Raw genomic sequence first — 19,957 nt, 5'->3', positions numbered from 1 at the left:
TGGGGTGAGCTAGTCATGGAGCGGAAGGGCTTGTGCAGTCGTACCCTGTTTTGCCATTGCCTAGCTGTGTGACTTTGAGGCAGACACACCACCACCCTGAGTCATGACTTCCTTCTGAAAACATGGGTTCTCCATCTCCATGTGTAGTAAGGATCCAGAGACTTGGGTAGTGCTTGGGGTTCTGCCAGGCTTCTATACAAGAACAACACTGCCCACAAGGAGCCCTGGCTCCCAGGTTACTCCTGAACCTCTAGGCCAGAAGGAAAAATTGGCATGGCCTTTAAGCTACGGTCACCACACCCATTCCATGGTCACTGGCTGTGCTGCTTACCTGAGGATGCAGAAGGTTCGGTGCAAACAGCAACAGAAGTAACAATACATGCCTCCCAGGGCTCACAGACCCCCCTCTTCTGCCACTGGTGACCTCATTTGCCAACCCAAGCCTAGGCACAGGCCACATGTTCTCCTAATCTCCTGGCCCAGATGAGCCCCTCACCTCTCCACACTACAACCTGCGGAGTCATGAGGGGTGGGCATGTTGAGTACTGCAGAACTAACCTAGACAACCGTAGATGGTGTGGATAGCATCCAGGGCTCTAGTGTATGGTGGTGAGGAGTGGGAAGAAGCCCTGCAAATAGTGACCATGACAATGTATTAGTCCTGCAGTCTCCTTTTGCTCCGTGTGTTAATACACAAAAAGACTAGGGGGTTGGCATGGGTGAGGTCTGAGGGGAAGGGTGATCCATCAGTTGAGCTGTGTTCCTGTCAACTAATGCCACAGGGTCCCAACCATTCCAGTTATCAATTGGGAAGAATGCACTCAATTGAAGGAGAGGTGGTGGTGGGCTCTTGAAATGACTGAGTTCGAACACCAGGAAGAGGGAACCGCTTGGCAGGGCGTGTACCCTGCAGGGGTGATGCCCAAAAGAGGTTGTGTTAACCTGGCTGGAGGAGAACAGCGGCCTACTGGGCATGAGGCACGTTTCTAAGGCTGTGGAGAAGAAAACGGGAGCCCTGAAGTGTAGTGGGCTATGGTTGGGCGGCTAGCCGCAAGGTTAATGGTTCAAAACCACCAGACAACTCCGAAGGAGAAAGATGAGGCTTTCTGGTCTCATAAAGATTTTCCATCTGGGAAAGCCACAGGAACAGTTCTGCTCTGTACTATAAGGTCGCTGGGCCAACACCCCATGCACCGGGTGCAGTCTCTGCAGTGCACTGATGACATCCGTTTCAAATGTCGTCTCCCTAACCTGCCACTGTTGGGGAAGAGCACGCAAGTGGGTGGACTGATGGACTCGAACCAGAAATTCGTTCACCCAGAGGTTTCTGAGGTATGGCCGTTAGAAACAGGCCGCTGCTAAGAATTATGAACCCAGTCCTTTTTCCAGCTGTGAGACGATTAAGCAAGTTAAAATCTACACTCCATGCGTCCACGGACTGCTCTACAGAGTATGGAAAGAGAAGCTGAACGTGGTGGAGAGCTGAGTCTATTATAGTCCAATTTCGATCCGTGAAAGCAAGGAAGGTGCCATCCTTTTTCCTGCCGCGCCATCATAAACGAGTTTCACTTCTATTTTTGAGCTCACATGTTGTTCACTTAAGAGGAGTGTCCGGTACAATTCCCGAAGTCCGCCCCTGGGCTCATCGTTAGTAGAAGACTGGGAAAGACACTTTAAACAGTAGATCCCTCGGTCCTGAATCAGTAAAGGCCTTCCACACCGGAGCGGCGAGCAAACAATGCCCTTCGGAAAGCGAGATCTGCCTTTTGCCCCTTAGAAGCCTGTGGGCGTGGTGGACTCAGTGCGCAGGCGCCCCGCGGCCAGTCGGCTCCGCAGACCCGGCGAGTCGAGTGTCGAGCGGGACGGGGAGCGCCCGGAGTGCAGCGAGTCGAGTGTCGAGCAGGACGGGGAGCGCCCGGAGTGCAGCGAGAGCCTCCAACCGTCGGCCTCCACAGGCGGCCTCAAGGCGCGGCGCGGCGCGGCGCGGGGAGCGGCTCTGCGGGAGCCCTGGAGGAAAGCAAGTACGTTTGGGGGTACCGGGGACCAGAGTCCCGTGGGAACTCGGAGTCAGTGCGGGACGAGCGCACGTGCGCGGCCCGCCGACGGCCTTGGGCCTAGAGGTCCCCTGGCCTGCCGGAGTCGGGAAATAGGGCAGGTGCAGTCCCGGGGGCAAAAAGGCTGTCTGGCCAGGTGCGGCTGCAGGGGGACCATGGGGGCGCCGGGAGTAAGATGCCGCCGTGGGGCGGGAACGCCCAACTTCAGTGTAGGCTCCCGGGGAGAAAAAGCCTCCGGGACCGGTGGAAGCTGAAGACGTAAGAAGGCCGCCAGGGGTGGACGGGAAGAGGAGGCCGGGACGAGACGGGAGCCCCCGCGTTTCAGAGTAGGGGAGGGAGGCGGGGTGAGAAGTTCCTGGAACGACTGCTCCCCCAGGGAGGGAAAGGGAATGGGTAGGGAAGCGAGCGGCAAGAGTTAAGCAGCTTAGGCGAGGGAGCGAGCCTCAGAAGTTAGTATGTAGTCTTAGGATGAGAATGAGGCTCCCAGGGGCACGAGAGGAGCCCCCCCCCCACTCCCGCAACCCCCCCGCCCTCGGGACAGATGAAGCCCGTGGGAATGGGCAGTTTCGGCCTGTGGGAGGGAAAGGACGCGACTGGGAGAGGGGGCAGCTGAGGGCCCGCAGGACACAGAAGGGGATTGGGGCAGATTCAGCTCCAGGAACGGAGCAGGGACGTCCTGGGTAGGTGTAGCCTGGAGGACCAGAGTCGAGTCAGTCTTGGGTAGGGAAAGGTGGACCACGCCTGAAGCAGCCTCAAGGCAGTAGGGCATGGAGACTGGGGAATGCGGGATCCAACTAGGAAGGAGGCCAGAGCTGCACCTGCTGGTCAGAATGGAGATCCCAGGCCTGGGATCTCTGCCCCTGGGAGAGAAGGGAGGAGCTTGGGCAGATGGGGAGGCTCAGGTTGAGGTCATCCAGCTGTAAGTGGTTTCTCTGGCACCTCAGGAGCTTCCCCCAGTGGGCATTGCTTGTGGTCATGCTGCCTGGCCTTGGGGAAGGGCGGAGGAAACCAGCCAACCCTAGTCAGTGGCTGTCCTCTCAGGAGGGGGCCTTTGATGACGGCAAACAGTTGAGCTGGCCAGTTCAAGTCTGCCAGAAGGAACTCCCAAAGAAAGGTGATAGATCTCCTGAGAAACCAACCCAGTGGCTTCTCCTTTGCTAGGAAGCCAGGAGATCTGGATGGTGCCTTGAACATTTTGATCAAAGATTCTGGTGAAAATCCCGCTCCAAAGAGGGACCATGCAGAACAGAAATTCAAATTGTCGTGAAATCCAGCCTTTGTGGACCCATGGGAGTCTGGATGAACCCCCAAAACCATTGCTCCAAGATAATCCCTAAAACCTTAACCTAAAACTATTCCCTGAAGTCTCCTGAAAACCAAACAGTGGTTTAAACGAGTCAAGAATGTCTGCGCAGAGCATAATGCTCTATCGAGATCTGCCCATGTGGGATCAAATTGACAATGGCAACTGGACAGGTGAGCTAGGAACCTGAGGGGCCAGTGGGTTTACATCAGTGGGAGAGGGGCAACTCAGAAAAAGAGGGTGGGAATGGTCACAAGACGCCGAGACTGTCTGTGTCGCTTTCCTGTATATACACCACTTGAACTGGTGAGTGGTTTTGCTGGACTCTTTAAAAACAGCACTGGGGATGATCCCTTCAGGACCAGGGGTGTGAGGAGCGATACTGGGAGAGTAGAGGGTGAGTGGGTTGGAAAGGGGGAACCGATTACAAGGATCCACATGTGACCTCCTCCCTGGGAGACAGACGGCAGAGAAGTGGGGGAAGGGAGACTCCGGATAGGGCAAGATATGACAAAATAACAATCTATAAATTATCAAGGGTTCATGAGGGAGCGGGGAGTGGGGAGGGAGGGAAAAAAAAGAGGCCCTGATGCAAAGGGTTTAAGTGGAAAGCAGGTGCTTTGAGAATGATCAGGGCAAAGAATGTACAGATGTGCTTTATACAGTTGATGTATGTATATGTATGGATTGTGATAAGAGTTGTGTGAGCCCCTAATAAAATGTTTTTTAAAAAAATAGCACTGGGAGCACAGTTCTGACCTAACTCAGTGGCAACCGGTTCTCATCCCCCACCCGTTTGTGTCTGCAGGTGTTGAAGCGCAGGAATGTTCAGTCCTGAATTCCATCCTTTTGGTGGTGCCCACGCCCTCAAAAGCCTTTTCGTTAACCTTAGCGTTGTCTTGTTTCGCTGCTTGAGAACTCGCAGTAGCTACCGTACCATACCATACGTTCCTCCTGACTTCCTGCGCATCCACAGAGTGCCACCCCAGCCCATGTATCCGGGAGCCAGGGTGGCTTGGGATCCTTTGTGCACCCTGCCCCTTGATGACGGCCACTCTGCCCCTTCTTTTTCAGGGCGCCCTCCTGAGCCTGCTCTCCTACAAGATGTCGGGATTTTTGAAGCAACCGCTAGTGGTGAGAGCGGACATCAACCTGAATGTCTTGGCTCTGGCTGGGTTGGGATTGCTGAGCAGACTGTGGCGACTCACCTATCCTCGGGCCGTCGTGTAAGCCCAGGACCCAGGCCTCCCTCCCCCGGGATTCGAGAACTGTTCTTTGTCCAGTCTTTTGGCGGGAGGATGAAGTGCCTGGCTTCTAAGTGATGTGTGTTTGGGCCACAAGAGGAGAGGCCAGTTTGTTCCAAGGACAGCCAAATATATTCAGAAGTAGGGAGAGTTGTTTAATAACCTCCTACCACTGTAGGAACCTGGTTAAGGAGCCCTGGTGGTGGAGTGGTCAGCAGTTCAAACCCATCAGCCTCCCTGTGGGAGACAGACTTTCTGTTTCCATGGAGATTTACAGCCTCAAAAACCACAGGCTCAGTTCCACTCGGCCCTATGGAGTCAGCATGGACCCCACAGGACAGGGAGAGAGAGAGACGGAGACACTGGCTCCATCAGCCGGCCATTCACCACATCCACCCTGGTGATTTTGAATAGGAAACTCACCACAGTACCCTGATTACTGCTGAGAAATTGACAACACCCAGTTAGTGTCGTCACATCACCCCCCACCCCCACCCCATGCTGTGGACACGTCTTAGCACAGCCGCACATCTTCCTCTGGTGTCCTAGTCTGGCTCCAATTCTTCGCCACGGGCTTGCACTGTTGGACAAAGGGGACCAACTAGGGTCCCCTGAGGCCTTTCAGCAGGGGGGCTGATAGGCCACGCACCTTAAATATTGGGGGAGAAATAGGGTGTGTATGGGCACCCGGCCCCAGTACCCAGTGTGTTGGTGAATTTCTGTATCGGACACGTGCCCGGGCTTATCCCACCCTGTCCCCCTGAATGGGTCATGACCCCCTTCACCCTCGAACACCACCGGTGTGACTGGACAGGCCCACTCCCATGTGGAGTGTTTGCCTCGGTTAGGAAAGCTCAGCCGGAGGGTGAGCGGTGCCTGGGAAGATGATTCATCCCACAGCGTTTATGCCGAGACTCGTAGTACTTGGGCCGGCGGCCACAGCGGGCAAACAAGTCACATCTAAGTGAGTCTGGCCTGGGGGGCGGGGGGGGGGGGGCACAGGTCACCTGTAAATTATGTTGGTGCCCCAGCCCTCAACGCTGTTCAAGGGCTGACTGTCCGGTCTCAGTACTGGGGAGAAGGACGCAGTGGGGCATAAGGTCACTCCCCTGGAGTCCTTTGGAAACAGCCGTGCTCCCATACTTCACACCTTGTCTTTACGGCGAGGAGCTGAAGCTGACGGCACGTGGCTGTCCTGTGTTTGCCTTGCAGCTTTGACGAAGTCTACTATGGGCAATACATCTCTTTTTACATGAAGCGGGTCTTCTTCTTGGATGGCAGTGGACCGCCGTTGGGCCACATGCTGCTGGCCTTGGGAGGTAGGCAGGCTCGCTCACTGGGGGAGAAGTAGCCATTACCTTCAGGCCTCGAGGGCATTTGAACCTGAGAAGTGAAATTCTCTAGTGTAGGAGCTGCCGTTGCTTGCTGTAGACGCATCCCTGCTTCCCGACGGCCTGCCTTGGTTCGGTTCTCCCCAACTACTTGCTGAATGCGGTCGGTAACCGAGGGCTCTTCTGTTTTAGGTTACTTAGGAGGATTTGATGGTAACTTCTTGTGGAACAGAATCGGAGCAGGTAAAAGATCACATTCATTCCCCAGTTGTAAACATCTGCACCTGTGAGCATGGAGCGGCAGTAGCTTGTCTGGGGGTTAGTAAGTGTAGTTTACCAGCTGGAGTTCAAAGTGTAGTCAGTCAGAGGCATCTAAGGGAGGTGTTAGGAACGTCTGGTAGATGTCTTGGGGCTTAATGACATTGGTCATTTCCTCACTGGCTTTTGGTGTATTTATCATGTGACAGAGCCCTGTAGCATGGAGGAAGAGGAGACTCTCCATCCCCGGGTAGAGTTACAGGCTCTGCCTGCCCTGTAGGGTCACCATGAGCCAGAGCAGTGAGATGCACCCTGGACTGCTGAGGCAGTGCCCAGTCTCCTAGTTCTGCGCCACCGTGCGAGACCAGGCTGTTTACAAGTCCCGCCACCCCCCACCCCCCTCGTGTTCTCAGCGCCACTGTGTGGTTGCCCTTCCAGAGTACAGCAGCAACGTCCCCGTGTGGTCCCTGCGCTTGCTGCCGGCTCTTGCTGGGGCCTTCTCCGTGCCCATGGCCTACCAGATAGTGCTGGAACTCCGCTTCTCACACTGCGCTGCCATGGGAGCCGGGCTGCTGATGCTCATAGGTGAGACCCAGGCCTGCCCTGCCTCCTCGCAGCGTTGAAGGCCAGAACCAAGCCCTGGGGAGGGCTCGGAGGGCTTGGGAAGCTCTGCCATACCTCCGGCTGCTGGCTCACCTGTTGGCTGTGGGGTGGCTGCCTTCAGACCTCCATTCTTCCGTGGTCAGACCTGGAGTGCAGCCGTGAATGTGCTGCTGCCCAAATGGTCAGGTGCCTGTGAGCTAGCCCTGCTCCCCTCCATCTCGATGGCCCAGGAATTAGCAGGTGCTCATCGTCAGAAAGATTGTTTCAGCTCAGGCATAAAAACCAACAAGATGCCCCGATGAAAAGTCGGCCGAGAAAGTAGGAACGATGGTTCGCTGAGTGCGACTCTCTCCGAGGCGCTCTGCCTGTGGAACGGTTGAGCGTTCACACAGCCAGGTTGATGCCATCAGGATCCACCCCTAATCACGGACCTCCACAGCCCCTCCTGCCCGCCACTCCCCCGTCAGGGTGCCTGTCACGACGAAGCGGCCTTAGCCTCCTCTCCCTCCACCCAGAGAACGCGCTCATCACCCAGTCCAGGCTCATCCTCCTGGAGGCCGTGCTCATCTTCTTCAGCCTGCTGTCTGTCCTCTCCTACCTGAAGTTCTCCAACCTCCAGCATAGGTACGGGACGCGTGCCCCGGCTTTGTGTGGCTACCAGCTGGGCCGCGACACACAGTGTCGGCCGTTCAAAACGACCAGCTGCTCTGAGGGAGAAAGATGAGACTTTCCACTCCCGTAAACAGTTCCAGTCTCGGAAACCCCAGGGTCCATCCACCCTGTCCTATGGGGTCACTGATTCAGCATTGAGTTGTTGGCAACGAGCTTGGATTTTTAGACCCAGCTTGGTCCTTGGCTCACTCCTTGATAAATATCCCCATTTTCCTGGAACTTCAACGCAGGAAAGTCTGCCAGAGCTGCAGCTTGTCGAGGCTGGGCTCGTGCTGACAGTAGTGGGGCCCCTGAGTCTGAGAAATGGTGCCTTTGTGGCCACAGGGGATTCTCTCTTCAATCTTTGGGTTGTGAGTCAGGTGAAGGTTTGCAGAGCACAGGCTTGGTTGTTTTGTTTTTTCAGAGCATCGTTTCCCATTGAGCAGTCTACACATTGGGACTCGCCCAGTGCAATCTGCAGGTCTGTCTCTCCTTCTGTTCTCTCTCCCTCCAGCCCTTTCTCGCTAAGCTGGTGGTTTTGGTTGGTGCTGACAGGAGTCGCGTGTTCCTGCACCGTGGGGTGAGTTGGAGCCACTTGCCTGAGACCAGTTCTCCTCTTCCTCCTCCTCCCCTCCTGTTTCTCCTCCTCCGCTCCTCTTTCTGCCTCGTGTAAAGCGTACTTTCCATCTGTCTGCAGCATAAAATACATGGGTGTGTTTACCTACTTGCTTGTGCTCAGTGTTGCTGCTGCCCACGCCTGGCACCTGGTGGGAGACCAGACCTTGTCGAACGTAGGTGCTGAGAGCCGGTGGCACCCCGGGGGCGGGGGGGCCAAGAGGGCGGAGTGTGTGGCGCTCTCTGGGTGGGGCAGGCAGTGTTTCTCTGTACTCTGGCAGGTCTGTGTGTGCTGTCACCTGCTGGCCAGAGCAGTGGCCTTGTTGGTCATCCCGGCCCTCATGTACTTACTTTTCTTCTACGTCCACCTGAGCATTCTCTTCCGCTCGGGGCCCCACGACCAAGTCATGTCCAGCGCTTTCCAGGCCAGCTTGGAGGTGAGCGGTGGGGCGCCATGCCCCTTTGAGAAAGGACTCAAAAGACCACCAGGGGGTGCCTACCGACTGCCTCCCTCACTGAGTTTACTGAGGGGCCTGCAAGGGAGGAAGGGGTTGGCTCTGAGATGCTCGGGGTAACTGGAGCATCTGAAGGTCTGGGCTGGCTGAAATGAGATGCTCACGTGCGGGCACTGGGCACCAAGAGCAGGTGTGGCAGTTGAGCAGGTCAGAGCCCAGTCTCTAGGGTCTGACAGACCTGCTTTTAATCCTGCTCTGGAAGTTGCGTGCATTGGGGCGAGAGCCCTCCTTTACCCCGTCTCCATGAGCTCTCTTGTCTCACAGATGCTTGTAAGAGCTCACGGAGGCGGCCCGGGGAGGTGTCACGCAGTGTGACTGCACCCTCACTTCCCCCACCTGACTGCCTGCCCAGAGGTGGAGTCACCTGAGCTGGCACCCCAGGGCGGACTGGCTGTTCAGGAGGCTGGGCTCCATGTGCTCTGTCGTAGGGAGGACTGGCGCGGATCACGCGAGGCCAGCCCCTCGAGGTGGCCTACGGCTCCCAGGTGACTCTGAAGAGTGCCTTTGGCAAGCCTGTGCCCTGCTGGCTTCATTCCCACCAGAGCACCTACCCCGTGATGTAAGTACGGGTGTGCCGCCCGCGTGTGCGTAGAGAGCCAAGGCCTGGGGCCACGCTGCTCGTCACACAGCTTCCTGGCCGGACAACGGGCCGAGCACGAGGCCTGGTCTTCGTGGGTTTGGTGATCGCCCTGTGGTGCCCTCTGAGGCCACCAGCTCCACCTCCCACGAGCAGACTGGCCCCTCCCAGGTCCCTGTCATTGCCACCCTGCCCTCTTCTCACAGATACGAGAATGGCCGGGGCAGCTCCCACCAGCAGCAGGTGACCTGCTACCCCTTCAAAGATGTCAACAACTGGTGGATTGTAAAGGATCCCGGGAGGTGAGTCCAGAACTCATCTGCTCTTGGCCTGCTTGGACCAGCCCCTGAGCCCGCCCGTACCCCATCTGTCCATGCTCCCCCACCCTAGGCCTGTTGCACAGGCGCCCTGCTGGTGCAGTGGTTACGCGTTGGACTACTAACTGCAAGGTCAGCTGTTTGAAACCACCAGCTGCCCCAGAGGAGGAAAACGAGGCTTTCCACTCCTTTAAAGAGTTAAGGGCCTCAGACACCCACGGGGCCAGCACTTCTACGCGAGGCGGTCTCTGGGGGGTCAGTCGACTGGATGGCCATGAAGGAGAGCCTTTCTTGGGGTCCATAGAGGTTCCTTCTCAGGGGCCACACTCCGATGGTGTCTCCTTTTGGGTGTTTTACAGGCATGTGCCAAGAGCCCCTCTGCCCCACTTTTCCCTTCCACACAAAAACAGTCCCTTCCTCAGCCTCGCTCAGACCTCAAAGATGGGGGTCATCCTCTTTCTGTCTCCCCACATCTCATCCATCAATAAGTCCTGTGGATCCTGCCTCAAGGAGATGTTAAACCAGCCGCCCCCTCCTCCTCCCCTCCCTGGCCATCTTCCTTCCTTTCCTGTCCTCCAGCATGCAGCAGCCCTGGTGTGGTACAGCATAGGACAGCATAAATGTCCCCAGGTCCTCCTGCTCAGACCTGTCCCTGAGCTCACAGGATCAAGCCCTGCTCCTGACAGCCTGCAGGCCCCACGCCATCTCCTGCTGCCGAAGCCGGGCCCTCCTGCCCTGCTCTTGTTCACAGGACTCACCTGCCGACCCTGTGTTCTAGAACAAGACAGACCTCTGCTGGGCACTGGGCACCAGCCCCTGCCCCTGCCTGCGGTGCTGCTTCCTGCTGGCTGCTTGGTTCAGCTGGAAGGCTACTCCTCAGGGAGATGGCCCTGCACGCGCACCTACTCAGCCTCCCTCGCTGTCCCTGTCCCTGTCTGCTCCCTCTATCCCCTATGCCTGGAAGCCCAGTGGTTCTGCAGTTTCCTCTAGCTTGGTGGCGCTGGTTGAGTTCACTGGTCGCTCTGAGAGAGGAAGCCGCCTGCTTCCTCGCAGATTCCAGCCTGGGCATCCCCACAGGGCAGTCAGGGCCCTGCCTCGTAGGGTCGTGGTGAGTCGGCATCGACATGACAGCAGTGGGTTGAGAGTTCAGGCTTTGCAGAAACCGAGGGCCACGGACCTCATCTGTCTCGTGTGCAGCAGCCAGCCCGGTGTTGGGCCGTGCAGGGCGGTGGACATGTGGTGAGCGAGCACCAGCGGCTGTCCTTGAGAGGCTTTCCAGGCGTGCTCTTGTCTCTGATGCTCATGCTTATAGACGGCGCATAGCTGCCCGAGCAGGACCGGGGCGGTCCAGGCTGCTGGGGAAGCCGCCCCATCCCATGCTGCCTGTGGCGGAGAAGCTGCAGCTCCAGGCAGGGCTGCCGTTCTGAGGGGCCAGAGCCCCTGATCCAGCCTGCACCAGCCTCTCACTGTCTTTGCAGGCACCAGCTGGTGGTGAGCAACCCCCCGAGGCCCGTCCGGCACGGCGACACGGTGCAGCTGGTCCACGGCATGACCGCCCGCCTCCTTAACACGTGAGTGAACCCCTGCCCTCCCGCCTGAGTGGTCTGGGGCCGGCTGCTCCCCCTCAGAGATGGCTCAGGGCCTCCGCTGAGACATGGGATCGCAGCTGCCTGCAGACTCCTTGTCGAGGGCTGAAATAAACCCCCTTGCTCCCCCAAGGCTGGTTTGGGGATGTGGTTCCCAGGACTGCCCTGCCTGCATTCTCAGCCTGTGACGGCCAACCCCGCCCAGGCCAGCCCTGAGGGCCGAGCTGACCGGAGAGCCCAAAGGTGGCTTCTTGCGCCGTCATGGACCCGCAAACCCTAGCAGAGGCCCAGAACCTCTTCTGTTGTCCCAGGCACGATGTGGCGGCCCCTCTGAGCCCCCACGCCCAGGAGATCTCCTGCTACGTGGACCACAACATCTCCATGCCCGCCCAGAACCTCTGGAGACTGGTGAGCTCCCGCCTACCTGGACCAGAACTCACACTTTCCTGCACCGCTTCCCAAGGAGAGGTTCTGAAAGGGGGCGACCTCATGAGAAAGGGGGAGTCCTGTGCACCTGCCTACCCCACCCCCAAGTCCTGCTGAAGGCCCCTTTCTGCTCTCTGTGACATTGCCCACCTGGCCTCCTCCCCAGCCCCATGGCTGGCACCAGGACAGCCACCTGCCCACAGTGTCAGGGGCCTTTGGTTCCGAGGGGTCACATAGGGCGGTGCCAATTGCCGCGCGGGCACTGGCGGTTCTTTACGATTCCACACCCGAGGAGCCCTGGTGGCGTGTGGTTAAGCACTTGGCTCCCAGTAGAAGGTCAGGGCAGCTTCACTGCCTGACCCGCTGTGAGCGGGGGGGCCTGGGGGGCTTGACCCCACCCAATCCCTCACACAGCACTCCAGGGCTGCAGCCGCATCCGCTCCTAGCTTCCCGAGGCGGGGAGACAAGCAGGGGCTCTCGGAGCTTCCCCTCAGCATCTCGAGGGAACACCCAAGACCGCCCTCATGTGCCCTGTGCAGCTTCAGTTTGAGGGGTCAGGAGCCACGGAGGTAAGTAATCCACGCTGTCCCCTGTGGCAGGAGATTGTCAACAGGGACAGCGACAGGGACGTCTGGAAGACCATCATGTCCGAGGTGCGCTTTGTGCACGTCAACACGTCGGCCATCCTAAAGGTACTCGCACCTCCCGCCAGCCTCACGCCGGCCCGGCTCAGCTCCCAGTGCAGCGCTCCCTTAGCCATTGCGTTTCCTCTCGCCCTGAAGGGTGGGTGCGCTTTCACTTCTTGGGGTTGGAGGAACCCGTCAGCAGCCCTGGGCAGATGGACAGTGTGACTACGGTCGTGGGGCCACCCCTCGCCCAGCCAGCCTGTGCCTGAGCCCACAGACGTTTCACTTTCCCGTATGCTTGTGTTTCTTTTGTGCATGCTGGCAGCTGAGCGGGGCGCACCTCCCCGACTGGGGGTTCCGGCAGCTGGAGGTGGTTGGGGAGAAGCTGTCCCGGGGCTTCCACGAGAGCATGGTGTGGAACGTGGAGGAACACCGCTACGGGAAAAGTGAGCCCCTCACTCACCTCGGGCAGCCCGGGGGAGGCGGTTTTCTGCACGTGGTCCTTCATGAGCCCCCCCCAGTTGATGGACACCAACTCCTAGCGGGGTGTTGAGCAGCTGAGCCAGCCTCTGCTGAGCTTTCACAGGACGGTATCAGAGGAGGCGGCCAGGTCCGTTGAATGAAGAGGGGCTGTGGGTGGTCTGAAAGTCAGGGGAGGCTCTGAGCTGCTCACCCGTCTGTCCGCTCAGGCCAGGAGCAGAGGGAGAGGGAGCTGGAGCTGCACTCCCCCATCCAGACCGACGTCAGCAGAAACCTCAGCTTCATGGCCAGGTTCTCGGAACTGCAGGTGACACGCCGACAGAGGGAGGCCTGGTTTTGCTCACCGGCAACTGGCTGCTTCATGGAGCACCGGGGTCCGTGCAGGTCCTGGCCACACACTTGCAGCCTCGGGAACAAAGAGGTTCTGCCTCAGCATGGTGGAGCGATGGCCCTCAGTTCAAGTCCGAGGGGCCTCCTCACTGAGCATCATAGAGCCCCAGAGCAAGTCAGAGCCCTGAATCGAACGTGACCTCAGAGAACATGCCGTTCACGCTCAGACACGGGTGTGACAGGCCCACTGGGGGGGTGACCACAGCCAGACAGGAAAGGATCAGCGTGGGCTGTTAGGCCTTGGACTAGACTGGGCTGAAAGCGCCTGGACGTCTGTGAGTCTAGACGCCTGGCCGTCTGTGAGTCCAGGCGCCTTGCTCTCTTGCAGTGGAGGATGCTGACTTTGCGGACTGACGACTCGGAGCACAAGTACAGCTCCACCCCGCTCGAGTGGGTCACTCTGGACACCAACATCGCCTACTGGCTGCACCCCAAGAGCAGTGTGAGTGGGGGCTCTCCTCCTGCAATAACGCCCGCCTTTGCACATTGGGGTGGCCATGGTGCCCTAGAAAGCCCCACTGGTCTCTAAGCCTCCTGGATCCAAAGCCTGGGCCGAGCTTCCCTCTTCAGCGGTTGGGCAGTGCGCGCTCAGTGCTCTAGCTCAGTGCCAGGGCCTGCAGCCCAAGTGCTGGCTGGTCCAGGAAGCCGGGCTTCACTGCTCTGTTAGGAGGGCAGTGTTCCCTGCTGAGAGAGACACCCACACACACCCCCCACCCCACCAGCTCACTGCTGTCGAGTCCATTCTGATCCATAGCGACCCTGGAGAGGAGTTCCAAGACGTGGGAATCTTAACAGGGCTTGACAGCCTCGTTCTCCCATGGTGGCTGGTGGGTTAGCCGCTTGCCCAGCGTGAGAGCCCAGCCATTCCTGTTGCTGAGACTCCTGGTGTTGCCCTTGGCCTTTTCTAAATGAGGGTCTCACTGGGAGCTAGCTACGTCCTCGTTGTAGCCAGGGGGACCTTCTTCCCTAACATCCAGCATCATCACGCATGACCGCAGGCGCAGATCCACCTGCTGGGCAACGTCGTCATCTGGGCCTCGGCCAGCCTCGCCACGGGGACCTACGCCCTGCTCTTCCTGTGGTACCTGCTCCGGCGGCGGAGGAACGCCTGCGACCTCCCTGAGGGTCAGCACAGCTGGCGCTGGTCGCCTTCGGGCGCCTCTGGTGGTGCACGAGTTCACTGAGCGTTGGTTGGCCACTGAGCACGCTTGTGGCAGCCCCGACACACGAGGGACCCCGCAGTGAGGGGCCTCCCTGAGGTTCTGGCGACAGCCAGGCTTCCCCACACAGCACAGCCCATGGACATACTCATGGGCACTGCCAGACACTAGCAGAAGCCTGCTGACAGCCACTTCGAGGCAGACAGGGAGACATCTAATGGAGGCCAGGTTCCACATGGGCCTGGACCAGCCCCAGAGGGCTGGCAGAGGGGTGCTGGTCCTCCCAGTGCTCTGGGTTGGGGACCCAGTCCCTCCTCTCAGTTGGCTCCACACACAGCTCCTAAAACTGTTGGAGACTGGGGACAGAGCTTCTCTGGACAAGGACAGGGACCCCTAGGGCCTGGGAGGGACTGCTGGCGAGTTCTGTAGCACAGTGCACTCCCTGTCTGGAGTGCGGGGAAGAGACTAGGAGGGGGCCAGTAAGACCAGAACCAAACCCGTGTAACTGGGCCAGCTGCCCCAAGGCTCCCCGTCTGCCGGCAGATGACTGGCTGCGCTGGGTGCTGGCCGGGAGCCTGTGCTGCGGGGGCTGGGCGGTGAACTACCTCCCCTTCTTCCTGATGGAGAAGACGCTGTTCCTCTACCACTATCTGCCGGCACTCACTTTCCAGATCATCCTGCTCCCCGTGGTCCTGCAGCACGTGGGCGACCACCTGTGCAGGTACACCCCGCAGCCGGACCTCCTCCCTGTCAGCCAAGTGTGCACAGCACCTCGTGCTCAGGGAGGGGGGCATTCAGAGGCCCTGGAAGTTCCGCAGGACTCCAGTGAAACTGTGAGGGTGGGTGTAAGAAGACAGCTGGAGGGCCAGGGACTTCATTGGCAGCCCAGAGCCAATGCTGTGGCCTAGCTAGGTTTGGGGACAGTATTGTGGCACATCCTGCTTGGTGGGGACAGGCTATGGAGATGGGGCAGGCGGGTGATGGGAGGATAGTGCTCAGTGCTGCCAAGCAGGCTGCGATGGTGTTGGGGGAGGGGGCCCACAGGCAGAGGTGCAGCCTTCCTCACTGCTCAGACCCTGGGGCCCGCAGGTCTCAGCTGCAGAGGAGCGTCTTCGGTGCCCTGGTGGTGGCATGGTACTCCTCCGCGTGCCACGTGTTTAGCACCCTGCGCCCGCTGACGTACGGCGACACGTCACTCTCCCCGAGTGAACTCCGGGCCCTGCGCTGGAAAGACAGCTGGGACATCTTGATCCGGAAGTACTAACAGAACAAGGACATGGCCAACAAGACCTTGAACCTGCAGAAGCCTCTCAAGAGCTCCTGTGTGCGCACAGCTTACGGTTTCATTCCTGGGACCCTCAGCATCTGCACTCCAGAGACCCCGACCGAAGACGCCCACAGAGCTGTGTGCATTGGCTAACCCAGACCTCCCTCCCTGAGGAAACCGGAGTTGGAGAGGCCTCTGGAGCCCCCCCACCCCCCCCAGCAAGTTCCCCTTGGGGGGTGGAGTCCCAAGACGTGCTGTCAGTGTGGCCTGGAAGGGTCAGCTAGCCAGTCGGCTGCTTGTTGGCCTGAGAAACCCGGTAGCAGGCTGGAGGGCGGCCTGGCACCCTAGCTGGCAGTGAAACCCCCCCTCATGGAGTCCCCCTTTATTTCATGCCATTAAAAAGGGACAGAGCAACATTAACATTTGGTGTTTATTTGATTCTCGCTCCAAAAGGGCAGGATGAATTTGACAGCTCTGAGGAGCCGGCACACTGAAAGATCAAAAGTGCCTTTGCGGATGGCTGAGTGTGTGTGTTGGGGCGGGGGGGGGGGGGGGGGAGAAAGGGCTATCAGAGGACCCCACCCATGGGCGACACGACTGTGGTGTGATGTGTGCAGGGCACTTACTCCACCTCTACTACCTAGCCAGTCCCTTGGCCAAGCTGCACCAGGGACAGCACCTGGGGCCCAGGTGTCCTTGGCCTTGCAGGGCTGCTGTCTGCTGCGCACACTGCCCCTCCCAGCCCCGCAGGCTGTTGGGCTCCTCAGCCCTGTGTCACCCTGGCTCACCCCCTGGAGGAGTCCGGAGATGGAGCTGATGGTTACACGGTGAGGCGTAGAAGACAATCGAATCTGGCTCTGAGGCGCAGTGGATAGCGCATTGGACTTCTAGACCAGACAATCGAGAACATCCGGGTGGTAGCTCCTCAAACTCTGGGTTTGGTGCTTCCTGCTTGTGCGCTCACTGGGTCTTGCGGAGCACCTCGTCCTCACTGCCGGAGGTGCCTGCCCGGCAGCTGTTTCCATGTGTACAAAACCACGTGCCTTACATTCCTTTGCGGAGGCAAGCTGACTGTGCGTACCATGCATTCTGGGGCACCGCTCAGAGGCCTAGAGATGTGGAAACTCCGTAATAAGCATGAGGAGGTAGGTGTGCACCCAGGATGCCCTGCCACCACCTCTTGGTGACATCCCCCTGTAGTGAAGAAATGGTGGCCAATATTTGGAGGGCAGGTAGGCATCTCTGAACCCCGGCTATACACAGGTCTACAGGGAGGGCCTGCCCAGGAGGCTGAGGGGGCCTCAGGCTCTGGATCCTCAGTGGGGTCTGCTGCTGGACTCCAAGTGGGACCGTTTGCCAGAGGTTAGCACCCCAGGGTGGTCCCCAGGCTCAGAAAATGTCCTCTTGCAGCTCCGCCCGTTGGACCCTGCTCGGTGCCACTTGCAGATGTCACCATTCAGGATGTCCTGGATGTGCTGCACAATCAGGTTGATGGCAACTGTGGCAGAGACAGACGGGAGGGATCTGTGTGCTGCTCCCCCATCCCCCTCCCTCCATCCCTGCCCTTGGCTCCCCCTACAGCTACACCCTGAAGTGGCCACCCCTCAGCACCTATAGGATCAGGGGCCAACTGCACCATAGAGGAGTGTTGAGGCTGCAGGTCTTTACAGGCCCCGTCTCATCTTGCTCCCTAGTTCAAATGGCTGACCTCTACCCACTCTGTCACCAAGGCTCCTTGTTAAGTAACAAGGGCCATCAATGTTGAGCCGTTGTACCCATCTTGAGAGTGCATGCACTTGCTGCTACGCCTGTGCCCGAACACGCAGGGCCAGGCCTGATGCCTTGGGGAGTTCTCCGAGACCATGATGGGAAACTGTCCTCTTACCCATGTTGTCCACCCCTCGCGGGATGATCACATCCGCGTATTTCTTCGTCTGCAAGGCAAGAGAGGAGGTTCCACGTGACGAGTGAGTCCAGTCTCTGTGGGACTGGGAGGGTAGGGGTGGCCCAGGGTGCTAGTGATGCCTGAGGCTGGCAGAGGGCGACAGCAAGTAGATGTCCTTGTCCCCAGGTCTGGAGTCAGTGACCAAGGAAGGGAGAGGACACAAAGCCAGCCGAGGCAGCCAAACCCTCCCACCCCCATACCCCACCCCCGCAGGCGCTTCGACCCCACGTCCACCTCGGCTTCTTGGCTCTTGCTCTTCTCCATGGACACCAGTCAGTCAGGCAGCTGTCTGGGCCAACAGTGCTGGCACCCTCCCCTAGAGCTGGGGAGGAAGCTCAGGCAGGGCACAGCCACGCTCATCTGGCTACCCTAGTGACCCTCCTTGGAAGGCCACCCGGCCCGCCTGCTCTCAGCCAGCCAGCCAGCCACCCGAGTGAATGCCAGGGGTTCTGCCTAAGAAGTGAGGGTGGAGAGAGGTTTCACACAGGGGCTACTGGGACTCCACAAGTGGCTCCATGTGGGGGGGGGGCAAGGGGCCCCAGCCTGAGTCTCCAGAGATGACACACTCTGCCACGTGGGTCACCGTCTCAGACTTGGGACCCAAAGTTTTACTCATGAGCCACCAACTTGCCACATGCCTTTCGTGAGCAAGACCCTAACTACTTCTCCTGTCGAGTTGGGGTCCAGAAGCTTCCAAGGCAGCCCCGGGGCGCTCACGTTAGCATCAGTGCAGGGTAACTGCTTTTCCTCATTCCATTTTCCTGCTACTGGTGCCTCCGCAGTATCATCTTTCTGAAGCAAAAGTTGTCCTCAACTTAGAACTTAAGATGCAAGCCTGTCTCCCCTTCCTCTCATCTGCCGGCCAACTGGGCCTGAGAGGACCCACCAGGGGTAGCTCGGAGAACCGGGTCCCAGGTGGTCAGTCACTAAGCACAAGGAGCCAAATGGCACAGCTGCTAACCAAAAGGTCCACAGAAGGAGGAGGGGAGGCCTGCTCTGGGGACGAAGACAGCAGCCCCCGCCTCCCCTGTGGGGTCATTCTGTGCTGTCCTACCAACTCCATGGCATCTGACACCCCCAGACATGGGTTTTGGCCGTGAGCCGAAAGGAGTCGCTGGCCTCATGAAATTTACCCTCCTAAAAGGGGCAGCAGGGGGCCCACGGGCCAAGGCAAAAGCCCACTATGTCCAATAAGAAACCATTAAGCAGGCGGAGAAGCTGGGGAAGGGCCGTGGAGGAAGAGCAGTAGCAAATGCAGACCTGGGGAGCGAGAAGGGGGTTTTAGCCAGAGGGACCAGCAAGGGCAGAGCCTTTGGGGCTGGGGCCGTGGGTAAGGGGGTGAACCAGGGAAGGGGGCAGGTTACCGGCAGGCAGAACTCCTCAAAGGCTGGCTTGACAAAGGTGGTGTACTGGGTCAGAATCTGCTCCAGGTCTCTCCCCCGCTGCACATCCCGAAGAACTGAGAGACAGGAGCCAGGTGACAGGCCTCAGGCCTAGTCTGGGGCAGGGGGGGGTGGGGTCGCAGAGACTCGCAGTTGCCTGCCTCACCTCGTCGGGACAGCCGCACATCCGAGTCGGTGTCCACAAAGAGGCGCAGGTGGAACATGTCCCGTATCTCCTGGCTGTAGAAGACCAGAATGCCTTCAAAGAGAACCACATCGGCTGGGTACACCACCGCCGTCTCCAGTAACCTGCACACGGGCAAACAAGTGGGCCCTGCTGGGGACTCGGAGGCCCAACTGGCTCCTTGGCGAAGGGTGGGAGGGGCACCGTCTCCTTGGCGAAGGGTGGGAGGTGGGGGTGGGGTGGGGGTGGTGTCAGGATGAGTTTTCAGAAACCCGGGTGGGGGCAGGGCCTCCTGTGAGGCCCCGGACACCTGGTCCATTCCCTTAGCCACCCTGGAAGTCACCACTTTGCTTACCTGGAGTGGGTCACAAAATCATAGGTGGGGACCTCCACAGTTTTGCCCTCTACGATGCTTTTCAGAGTCTGGTGCATCAAGTCGTTATCAAATGCATCTGCAGAGAGGGCAAAAGCACGACCACCCAGCTGCCACGTGCGCCAGGACTCTGTGCGTCCGCTGGGGGTCAGCCAAGAGCCAGCACTGCACACGACTGTTGCCCCTACCAAGTATGTCTGGTGGCAACAGGGCCTCCCAAGTCCTGGCAACCAGAGGACAACCCTAATCTTCCTGCTTGCATGAAGGGGACCTTGGTTGGGGTGACTTCTCAGGGTAGCTCCCCCTTTTGTCCAGGAGGTGTCCAGTCAGCCAGAGTTGGGAAGGTGTGGCTAAGGTCAGAGCCTCCCCATGGGGCGGTAGCCACAGTTGGTCTGCTGCTTCCCAAGTCCCATTCTCATGCCGGGGGGCGGCAAAGGGCAAAGGAGCTATCCTGAGATGTAGTCATGGCTGGGGCAGCCTTGCTTTTCTCCCTCAACCACCCAGCACCCCCTCTTCATTGGGCCCTCTGACAGACCAGGACAGGGGGCTTCGGTCCACCACTGCTACAACCAAAGGAGCCCAGCGGGGCGCAGTGGCTTCTCAAACCACCCAGCACTCCATGGGAGCAAGATGGGGCTGTCTACTCCAGTAAAGATGTGCCCTCTTGGAA

At 58.9% G+C, this 19,957-nt stretch overlaps 2 protein-coding genes across 7 annotated transcripts in view; one reads left to right on the top strand and one right to left on the bottom strand.

The window, feature by feature from the left end:
• The first annotated feature begins 1,887 nt into the window (after nucleotides 1-1,887).
• POMT1 (protein O-mannosyltransferase 1) lies at nucleotides 1,888-15,823 on the top strand. Of its 5 annotated transcripts, none has more exons than XM_075560599.1 (21): nucleotides 1,906-2,021; nucleotides 3,216-3,530; nucleotides 4,432-4,583; nucleotides 5,814-5,920; nucleotides 6,125-6,175; nucleotides 6,629-6,775; nucleotides 7,309-7,417; nucleotides 7,959-8,024; nucleotides 8,142-8,235; nucleotides 8,341-8,496; nucleotides 9,003-9,133; nucleotides 9,358-9,453; nucleotides 10,947-11,039; nucleotides 11,366-11,462; nucleotides 12,080-12,172; nucleotides 12,432-12,552; nucleotides 12,796-12,893; nucleotides 13,305-13,418; nucleotides 13,975-14,101; nucleotides 14,680-14,857; nucleotides 15,226-15,823. In XM_075560599.1, the coding sequence occupies exons 2-21, from the start codon at nucleotides 3,516-3,518 to the stop codon at nucleotides 15,398-15,400; spliced, it is 2,220 nt and encodes a 739-aa protein (XP_075416714.1). In that variant the 5' UTR covers nucleotides 1,906-2,021; nucleotides 3,216-3,515; the 3' UTR covers nucleotides 15,401-15,823. The 5 variants fall into 5 exon arrangements, with proteins under 5 accessions (XP_075416713.1, XP_075416714.1, XP_075416712.1 ...); XM_075560597.1 differs by having other exon boundaries at nucleotides 7,869-8,024; XM_075560596.1 differs by having other exon boundaries at nucleotides 8,142-8,496.
• The window catches only part of UCK1 (uridine-cytidine kinase 1), a 5,429-nt gene continuing 1,287 nt past the window's right edge, over nucleotides 15,816-19,957 (bottom strand). The window contains exons 3-7 of one of the 2 annotated variants that reach the window (XM_075560602.1): nucleotides 19,270-19,366; nucleotides 18,897-19,039; nucleotides 18,713-18,807; nucleotides 17,289-17,337; nucleotides 15,816-16,901 (exon numbers count right to left, since the gene is read on the bottom strand). In XM_075560602.1, coding sequence (XP_075416717.1) covers nucleotides 16,720-16,901; nucleotides 17,289-17,337; nucleotides 18,713-18,807; nucleotides 18,897-19,039; nucleotides 19,270-19,366 — 566 coding nt within the window. In that variant the 3' untranslated portion in view covers nucleotides 15,816-16,719. The remainder of the gene's footprint in view (nucleotides 16,902-17,288; nucleotides 17,338-18,712; nucleotides 18,808-18,896; nucleotides 19,040-19,269; nucleotides 19,367-19,957) is intronic. The other variant, XM_075560603.1, reaches the window with a different exon arrangement.

This window comes from Tenrec ecaudatus, chromosome 10 (assembly GCF_050624435.1).
Source record: "Tenrec ecaudatus isolate mTenEca1 chromosome 10, mTenEca1.hap1, whole genome shotgun sequence".
Classification (NCBI taxonomy): domain Eukaryota; kingdom Metazoa; phylum Chordata; class Mammalia; order Afrosoricida; family Tenrecidae; genus Tenrec; species Tenrec ecaudatus.
This window is presented reverse-complemented; position numbering and strand designations above follow the sequence as displayed.